This window comes from Physeter macrocephalus, chromosome 3 (assembly GCF_002837175.3).
Source record: "Physeter macrocephalus isolate SW-GA chromosome 3, ASM283717v5, whole genome shotgun sequence".
Taxonomy (NCBI): Eukaryota; Metazoa; Chordata; class Mammalia; order Artiodactyla; family Physeteridae; genus Physeter; species Physeter macrocephalus.
Window position 1 is genome coordinate 23,036,689 of NC_041216.1, and position 9,786 is coordinate 23,046,474.

Genomic DNA, 9,786 nt, shown 5'->3' on the forward strand with positions numbered 1-9,786 from the left:
AATTATTTACTCAACTAGCATTTACATAATATAAGATTAATAAGGACAGAGTAAAGGGACAAAGTAGGTAATTAAATAGTCAATCTCACTAGGGGATTAAGTTAAAAAAATATATGGGGAACCCCTGTACGTTAATGATCACTTAAGAAAACAGGTTTGCTTGACCACAAGCAAGCACATTAAAAGGATCATTTAGCATCTCTTTATTTCTGAGATGCTAAGCAGACATGCTTAGCAACAAAACCATGCAACAGAAACATGAGACATGCCCCCAAACAATAAAAAAAAATGGTGGCATGAGACCCACATCCTGCCCAGTGATCTCAGTGAGTTAATGGCCCCTAGGACATGCTCTCTACCCACATGAAAAACAATAATTTATGGAAAGGTGGCATTTCAAAGTGAAAGACCCTCATTGTACTGAGACCTAAAATAATTTTTCCATAGTGCCATGACAGTCCAGGCTTGACCATGTAGGGACAAGAAAACTCCCCTGTCCAACCTGGAGGAGGAGCTGATGATGGAGGCATGACATCTACTCAAGAATGAAGAAGAAGGTGGTCTTTCCTTCCTCCCCACTTTTCCTTTGATTATTAAGCTGTAGCCCACTAAGTTCTCCAGGGCAGCACCCTGTTGCCCACCCACTTGTAAGCCTCACAAGTATCCTATTCTAATAAATCACTTCTTATCTATCATTTTGCCTCTCACTGAATTCTTTCTGCATGGAGGACATAAATGACCTGAGCTCTTCAGAGCCCCCCAAAACGCCACATAGCGGTTTCAAGATTTTTTTTTTAAATACTGAATTATATAGTTCTGCTTGCAAAACTAATTTATATCCTCTGGTCTTGTCTACCAGTAGGTGCCTAAAAGTTCTGAGGTTCAGAATGTCTACCTAATAATCACTAGAGATGAATCCAATCTCTTCTCTGTCCTCCTCTCTGCACTGGCTGCTAAAGCACCCTGGGTGAATCAGGATTCTTTGGTGCCACAGGTATAAGCTGAGTCCCACTTCACACCCCGGATTATGCTCTCCTTGAGGTTGTCAGGAATAGAGGGTAAACTAGAGGATGAAGATAGTGGGTGTGTCCACCAGGAGGAAAAAATAAGGGAAAGACGCTATTGCTGAGCTCTTACTGCATGTCAGGTCCTATGCCAGGCCACCAACTAACATTGTCTCATCCATTCGTGCTGAAATCCTGTAACTTGAGTGTGCATCATTATCTTCATGTTACGGGCAAAATGAGGCCCTTGCTAAAGTCCTCCCACCTTTATATCCTATTCCTCCCCCGAGCCAATAACACCAGTCTTTGATTTTGTAACGAGGAGTCTTCATTTGGGTGCCTTTTGTTTAGGGCGACTGTAATCAGTCACTTTGGTGAAGGAATGCCCAGATATCTGGTAAAACAATAATTCTGGGTGTATCTGGGAGGGTGTTTCTGGAAGAGATTAGCATTTTAATCCATAGACTGAAGGAAGAGATCTGCCTTCACCAATGTAGGTGGGCATAATCCTATCCTTTGGGGCCCTGAATGGAACAAGAAACCCAATTCTCATCTTCTCTCTCTTCTTGCCCGTGAACATTGAAGCTTGTGGCTCTAGAGCCTTCATACTCTGAACTTACACCAGGGGTCCTCTGGTTCTCAGGCCTTCAGCCTCAGACTTGGAATAACACTGTCAGTTCCACCATTTTTCAGCCTTAAACTTTGATCTGAGTTATACCATCAGCTTTGCTGGTTCTCTAGCTTACAGACAGCAGACTGTGGGACTTCTCAGCCTCTGGAACCATGTACGCCCATTCTCATAACTCCCCTCTAATACATAACTATATATACAACTGACACTGGAAACATGGGTTTGAACTGCTTGGGTCCACTTACATGAAGATATTTTTCAATAGTAAATATAGCACTAAACCATCTGAAGTTGGTTGAATCCAAGGACGTGAAACTGATGATGGGGACAGCAGACTATGAGTTGCATGAGGTACATAACAGGTATTTGTTATATATCTTGATATGCTGATGTCAAAACATTCTATGCCAGTTTTCCATAATGGGGAGAGTCAGGAGGTATTAAGGGAATAAAGTCAATCTCTAATTGACATGAACTAGTCCCCCCAAATTGTATAATTTTTAACTCACTATAAAAATACTAAAAACATGTTACATGCCTACATGGTTTTAAAATTTTGCTAAAAGGAATTTGGATGTCTATACCGACCACAACTAGATTAATTCAAGAAGGACCACTACCCACCCATGACAGGTATGGGTTGGTGAGGACCAGAGGCTCAGCTTAGCTGTATAGATAACACCTTCCAGAACCATGGGCATTGCCTTGTGTAGTGAAGCTTTTTCCCAGCACATACAAAGACCAGAAACTGAGACTAAAGAACCCACCAGGAGAACCATGAGGACTACTCATGTCCAGGATCATGGCCTGAGTCAGCAGTGAGGGCCCTGCCAAGATCTCTTCATGCTATTGGCTCATTGGCCACTGAGTATGTTCCCCTTGTTGTGTGTATTAACCCACTGAACAGCCACAGAAATAGCAATGCGGTAAGAGATGCCCCAGATAGAATAAAGAATTTGCAGGAATGGTAAGGTTTCAGATTATAGACAACTCAGTGCCTTTTTTTTGTTTTTTTTTGTTTTTTTACCAGTAACTGAAGATTACTGAGGTATAAACCACAAAAACAGAGTAATACATCATGGCGGGCAGCAGCTGGTTTACACTGGGGTTCTCTTTATTTCTGACCATTTATTTACAGCCATCCACCCAGGGATAACTCCAACATGTGCATCTCAAGCCTGAACTTCCTTCCAGAAATTTAGATCAATATTTCAGACTCTATAAACACATATTCCTGAATGTCCCATCAACTACCTGAGTCAAGATTTCCCCCTGCAATCCTGCACCCTTGCTGGATCACCTTTCCTTTCCCCATTCACATTGATCAGATGTTGGAAACCATGGGTCAGTTTCCCTTTCAGGATGCACCTTTGCCTAGATTTCAGAGTCCAAGTGCCCAGAAGAAAGTTTTTGATAGAGAACTAGGCAGAACACCAACTAGGCAGGGGTATTGTAGCTGTATACAACAGGCTCAGGATGATAGAATGTGTTTTCTCCACAGTGAGGACAGGGGCTGGAGCTAATCCAGATAGTCCTGGGATGTCCTAAGTCTCTAAGAATCTTCAACAGCCCAGCCCGAAGCTGGACAAGTCTCTCTGGTTGGAAATCTCCCTGAGGGCTGTAACTCTCCCGAGGGGCAGGATACAACTCTTGACTTAAACTGAGCAGCCCGGCGGTATGTTGCAGCAGCTTCTCCATGATGGCCATGGAGAGGAGGTTCCCACATATGCTGAAGGTCCTGAGCTGGGAACAGTGGCTCAGGGCAGGCAGGATGGCCTCAAGTTGGGAGTCCATGATCCCGCACAGCTCTAAGTCCAGTTCCTGGAGTGTGGCTGCAACCTTCTCCAGCAGAACTTGGAGGAGCTCAGGACTAAAGTTGGTCAGAGTGACACCACTCAGATCCAGGCCTTTTAGCTGCCTGATGTTCGGACACTGGGACAGATGTGTCAAGTCTGATTCTGTAAGCAGGCAGTTGGTTATTGAGAGGTTGTCCAAGGTGGTCTTCAGGCAGCTGGAGAGAAACCAATGAATTAGGTCTTGAAAACTGGAATGGCTGGTGAACTCCAGGTGAGAGAAAAGCCCAAGGTCAAGGTTGTTCTGACCATCAGATAAAGGTCAATACCCAGAATACCCAACCTCATTTTAGCCTGAGTCCTTTCATCTTCCTTGTATGACTGGGTCAAGTTCACAGAATCTTGAAAGCTCTCTTTCCTCATCTGTCAATCAGAATAAAATTTACTCTACTTCCATATGAGGATGAATGAAGATTATGGCATGGACTAAAACATGCTCAGAGGAGAGTCTTATACAGAGTTTCAATCAAGTGGCATCACTGAATTTTAATATTGAGAGACATGAAAAAAAAATGCTTCCAACTCAGGTTCCTTCAGTCCATGCTTGGGCCCCTAGCACCTATATCTCAGGCCAAGTGAGAGTCCTGGGTGATAAGCATAGAAAACCAACCTGTACAAGTTCCCAAATCATCAACTGTGGTTTTCCAGTCTACAGGGGATCACTTACACCCCTGCATCACCTGCAAATCACCCACCCCTTTTTATAATCCTTTTGGCTCCAGCTCCTTAACCATCCTCTCCAGAATCATGCGTTTCCCATATGTTAATCACCTTATCTGGAGCACAACACAACTTTTGCTGAAATGAATTTGAGACAGGCTCACTGTGGTCACTAAACGGGTGAGCACAGAGCTTCTCTTTAGAAATGTTCAGGTCAGCTTACATATTTTACTAGGTCATCTGATTAAAGATAGATATCTCTTCCTAAGGTAGAAAACACAAAACCTCCATTCATAGATCTGAATGGTCTAATCTGTACCTTTTTCGCATGGTGTCCTTTTCCAGAGCCTCTCTGCCAGTTTAACCCTCTACCTTGATTTGTGTGGTTATGTTAAACCACACTTCAAGATAGAACCGCAAAGGAGACAATGCATTCACATTCTATTGTTGTGTTTATTGTTACTCAGCCAGTGTGGCTACGCTTACCTGAGCATTTGGTCCAGGCAACCTTCAAGAAAGGAGGGAGATTCCATATAGAGATCCCGGAGGTGGTGCAGCCTGAGGAACTGAGAGGTAAATTGGAAAACATGCTGCTGTTGCTCGTCAAAGGCAGACAAGTAGACATGGGAGAGCAGGAGTCTCTGCACATTACTCATCTGGCCCAGAAGAGGAGCAAACGTGGCCAGGGTGGACACATGCCAGGTGTTATTAACTTGCACTTCTTGGATACAGTCCAGTTGCACCCTACTCAGGACTTCCGTAATGTTTTCTGTGGGCATTGTAATGATCTTCAGCTTCTTACAGCACAGGTGTATGGAACCTTTTCTCTGCTCCACCCACCTGATAAGGTAGATGAGGAATTCATCCAAGTTACTTTCCTTGAGGCGAAGTTCTACAAACACCTCCAACAGAGCTAACGGCTGCTTTGTTCTTGAACTGTCTTCAGCCACTGGTGCCATCATTGAGCTTGAGTGCACATGGGAATTGGATCCAGACCACATCCTCCAGAAATACTTTCCAGTATTCCTTAAATCCAGAACCTGCAGCTTGCACCTCCTGTGGGGAAACAGAAGATTGGCAGCGATGGTTTAAGAGCCACACCTAATGAAACCACAGTCTCAGAATTTAGGCAACACTCAGACTTCCCACCTGTGCTTTTACTTCACATTCCTGACATCACCTGCTGCCTTGCCTTCTTCCTCCCTCTCTGCCTCACCTTCCTCCATCTTGTTTCCCCTTCCATCCTTCCTGGTTCTCCACTTCTAGTACCTTAAGCATCACTAGAAGGATGTGGGGACATGTTCCTTCAGGTGCCCTTTCATCTTAGGTACTCCTACATTTCTGGAACGCATTTCCCAAAGTGAACTCAGCAATGGCCAAGGCCTCTGAGCCTCTTCATTTGGCATCATCAGAAGCCTCTAGTTCATCAACTGGCCATCCACTCTTATGACACCAGCTGCCTCTCAAGGATGTCTAGGACTCTACCAGGATACCTGGATCAGACTCACCTGGGGCGATCCTGCTGGGCAACTAGGACATCAATACCGTCCAACACTGCTTGTAAGGTCCCCCGGTGAGGCATCTGCATCAGACCCCCCAGAGGCAGGCGGACAAAGGGCCAGGCTTGCACCATGGCCTTCAGGGCCTCACTGTGTCTCCCATAGAACGCTTCCATGAACAGTGGTGGGAAGAGCTCGGTGGGCAGATACTCCAAAGTGGAGATGGCCGAGGCCTCATCCCTCAGCAGGTCCATTGCTGCTAAGTCCAGGAGTCTGAGTGGGTTCCAGACACTCATGCTGACTCTGCTCCAAAAGGAATCCTGTGAATATTTGCAGGGAATAAGTCATCCTTCTCAAGCCAAGCATGAGCAGACCTTCGTGTGTCTCCTTACCCTTCAGAGGAACCAATTCAGGGCCAAGGTCACTGCTCCAGCAGCAGTGGAAGAGCCTCTGTTTATCCAAATTCCACTCTGGGCTCTGTTGACACAAAGTCATATCTCTGCCCCTTCTGGCACCATAAGAAGTGTCTCACAAATACCACAGATGGAAATATCAACCATTAGCCTATCCATTTCCATCCATTTCTTTGCTTAACTATGTCTTGCTGGGAGGTGGGTATCATGAGCCTGAAAGCTGACCCCAATCTTTTTTGGGGGCAAACTCTCAGACCATCACTTAATGTCCTAAGACTATGGGAATAGGAGAGTTATGTGGACCAACACAGCCTCCGTCTTCAGTTCCCACAGTTAACCTGGCTGGGAAAGATTAAGGAGATACCCTTAAAATGAGTGTCATTTGTGCACAAACTAAATATTTTAAATGTCAAGAAATAAAATTCCAAATAGATAGATGTTTCTCATTCAAAAGTAAATCTTGTTGGTTAAGATATTTTAAAATGATATACATCAAAGTGCAGATCAAAATGTTTGTTATTAAAGCAAAGCTACACTTAGAGGCAAAACAAAAACCTTTAATCCATTCATTGAAAAGGAAGAAAAAGGAAAATCTCCCTGCCATCCCTAGCTGCATGCCATCATTCAAGACCAGATTACCATAGATAAGATCTGAGTGTCCTTAACTGAGATTGTTAACTTACCAGCTCTGATGTGACTGGCAGTGTATTCAGACCTCAGTTCTGTTGGAGAACCCAGGCAGTGACACCAGAGCAAGAAAATTCTGCATCTCTTCTTTGGTACCTGAGGCTTTTGTAGATCTTTCTAATCACATCATCCCCCTTTTCAACCACTATCTTCCAATCAGAAAGATATACCTAATTAGGTTCTAGACTGTTCATCAGGTTAATCCTGATTGAATCTATGTCTATCTTCAGATGAGTTGACTGAATCAGATATTCATTCAAGAAAGAGAAAGAATGGGGAGTGGGGGGCAAGAGAGTCAAGGAATCATTCCTGATTCACTCTATAAACATTGGTCAAGTTTTACTAATATGGACAGTTGTAGCTCTGGGTGTGAGACAGGAAGGGTTTAATCTCTTCCTGAATGAGAATAATAGTACCAAAAGCATTATTGTTGGGGGATCTTCAGCCAGATCAAAATAATCAAAATGTCCCAGAATTTTAAAAACTTTCTAAAAACAGTGGTTTCTTTCCCCCCAAAGCCCCAATATAAAGAAGTCCTAAGGAGGAGATATAAGGATATATGTATATGTATAGCTGATTCACTTTGTTATAAAGCAGAAACTAACACACGATTGTAAAGCAATTATACTCCAATAAAAAGGTTTTAAAAAAAAGTCCTTGTGTCAAGTTGCCATTTAAGTGTTATGTGGGTAACGTAGCAGATCATGAACTGATTCAAGGAGCGAGAGAAATGCAACTGGGGATGTGTTGGTCCTCCAGGCTTAAGTCATGGCTTCTCTGACAGTGGTCAGGTAATAATCACAATGAGAAGTAAGGGTGGGGGCTGAGGAGTATGCAGCTGAGTATACATTAAGTGACCCTGTGAATGACCCAAACAGTGTAAAATATGTCTGTTTTCTTCCCTATTCGGCAGGCTTGAGATTAACATTTTTTCTCTGGATGGAGTCTAGAAATTTACAGGGAGTAACTAAGAGAAGACAATGTTATCTTTGAGCTCCTTACTTCCCAGAAAGATGGGCTCAGCTCAGCAAATTGGCTTAAAAACACTAAATCTGAGAATGTAAGTGGAGAGTGAGGCACCCAGCCCTGGGAATTTGGACATTTCCAAGTCTAAGAGCCACTGAGGGTGGTGCTGTGGGCTCTTTGGGAACTTGGAGCCAGGGAAAAAGTAAACATGGGTCAGTTGCAAATAACATTGTCCTCATCATGGCAGCTGCTACCAGGAGGTATTTTCTTCTAGGTTCTTCCCACAGAGGATGATTCCCAGATGGCAATTAGCCCCAGCCATTTTCCAGGGGCTTTGGGAACCAAACCATAATCCCATTGGTCTCTTTCCAAGTATATTTTGATAATTCCTGTTTCCTCAAGTTTAGCTAAGTTCAACACAGGTTCTGACTGAGGGAATGCCATGAAGCACAGAAATAAAATTCTGTTTTTCTCCTCATATTTAGCACTGTCCACAAATTTCAACCCATTTCCCTCACAGAAATCAGAAGCTATATTTGGTGTTTAAGTGTCTGTCACTTTCAGGAATGACTCCCGCACTGGGCTGCATCACAGGGAGATTCTTTTAAAATTTCAAGACACAAAGCAAGTGAGAACCTTCCTCAACCCCAAAGAATTCTCCATGCCTCTCTTTCCCCCATTCAACGTGATGCCCAAACATTCCTTATATACCACTGGCCACCAAGGCTGGGATTCTTTGAAGGGTATTCTCCATCTTGGTATCTGTTGGAAAGATTCCATTTGCTACATTTCTATCCTGGGTATAAATGGTCTTTACATAAAAATGAGGTAAGCTGGATTGTACCCAATAGACATTTTAACTCCCAGCCTTTCAATTGTCTTTATTAATGAGGTGCAGTAGAACGAGATTAGTAACAATGATAATCATAAACATCTCTGTTGAACGCTCACAAGGTGGGCACTTTTCATCCACTTCTTCAAATAACCTTCACAGAAAATGTAAATGTCACTGCCCTTTTCCCTATTTTTAGGCTGGTGAACCCGGTTCTGGGCCAGGGAGAAGAAACTGCCCACTTCCAGGCAGTGAGCAATTGGTAGGTTCCCTCAGGTGAGAGGCTCAGAAGGACCCCACCACCACCACCACTGAATTGTCAGACATCCTAAATGTTGGAAAGGACTGACTAACAGACTTCACATGAAGGTCAGTGCAAATCGGAAAATCCATAAGGACAGACAGTACATCAGTGGTTGTCAGGACCTGAGAGGTTTGTGAGAAAATGGGGCCTTACTCTCAGTGGGCACAGAGTTTCATTTGGGGGTGATGAAAGTGTTCTCAGATTTTGGTGACATATCTGCAATTCTGTGAATATACTAAAAAGCACTGAACTGTGTGCTTGAATTGGATGGATTGCACAATATGTAAATTTTATCCCAATAAAACTATTATATTTTTTTAAATGTGACACTTCACACTATGTTTTTTTTAATTTTGGAAAACATAACTACTTTTGGTAAAAATGTATTATTTATAGTCACCTGTAATGGGTTAGGAGTTGTTATGCATAATTGAATTAATAAATGAGTTTTTAACATCCTCCCACTTCAATTAATATTGAAAATGTTGTAGATATAACCCACATACACAAAAGCTCTTTGGGATCCTCAATACATTTTAAGAAAATAAAGGAGTCATGAGATCAACAATTGGAGAACTGCAGAGCTAGGAAAAAGTTTAGCAGAAATGAAAGCAGTGGTTTTCCCCTACCAGTGAGGAAGTTAGGTGACCCTTCTTTCCATGTTTTACTGTTATATAATCCTGCACGCACCACGCAAGCACACCTCGTATGGTCTGAGCAGTGATGGTAAGCACAGGGTGACACAGCCACACTCTCTCTACTCCTTCTCCGCTGCCTGTCTTAGGCTAAACCAATCAAAAGTGCTAACATTTGTTATTGTCTTCTTCATGGTAAAACCCTTGTCTCTCTCATTTCTTTTTTCTCTCTTCCTTTTGGCATAATTTCCCAGAATAATATTTCTCCAGTTTTATTGAAATATAATTGACATATAACATTG

General features: G+C 43.0%; 1 protein-coding gene across 1 annotated transcript; it reads right to left on the bottom strand.

Annotated features, from left to right (window-relative positions):
• Positions 1-3,072: 3,072 nt before the first annotated feature.
• LOC102975620 (PRAME family member 15-like) lies at positions 3,073-5,943 on the bottom strand. The gene is made up of 3 exons (XM_007104826.2): positions 5,657-5,943; positions 4,635-5,204; positions 3,073-3,646 (listed from the first exon to the last, which is right to left on the bottom strand). Exons 1-3 carry the CDS (start codon positions 5,941-5,943, stop codon positions 3,073-3,075), a joined length of 1,431 nt encoding a protein of 476 aa, XP_007104888.2.
• Between the last annotated feature and the right edge of the window lie 3,843 nt (positions 5,944-9,786).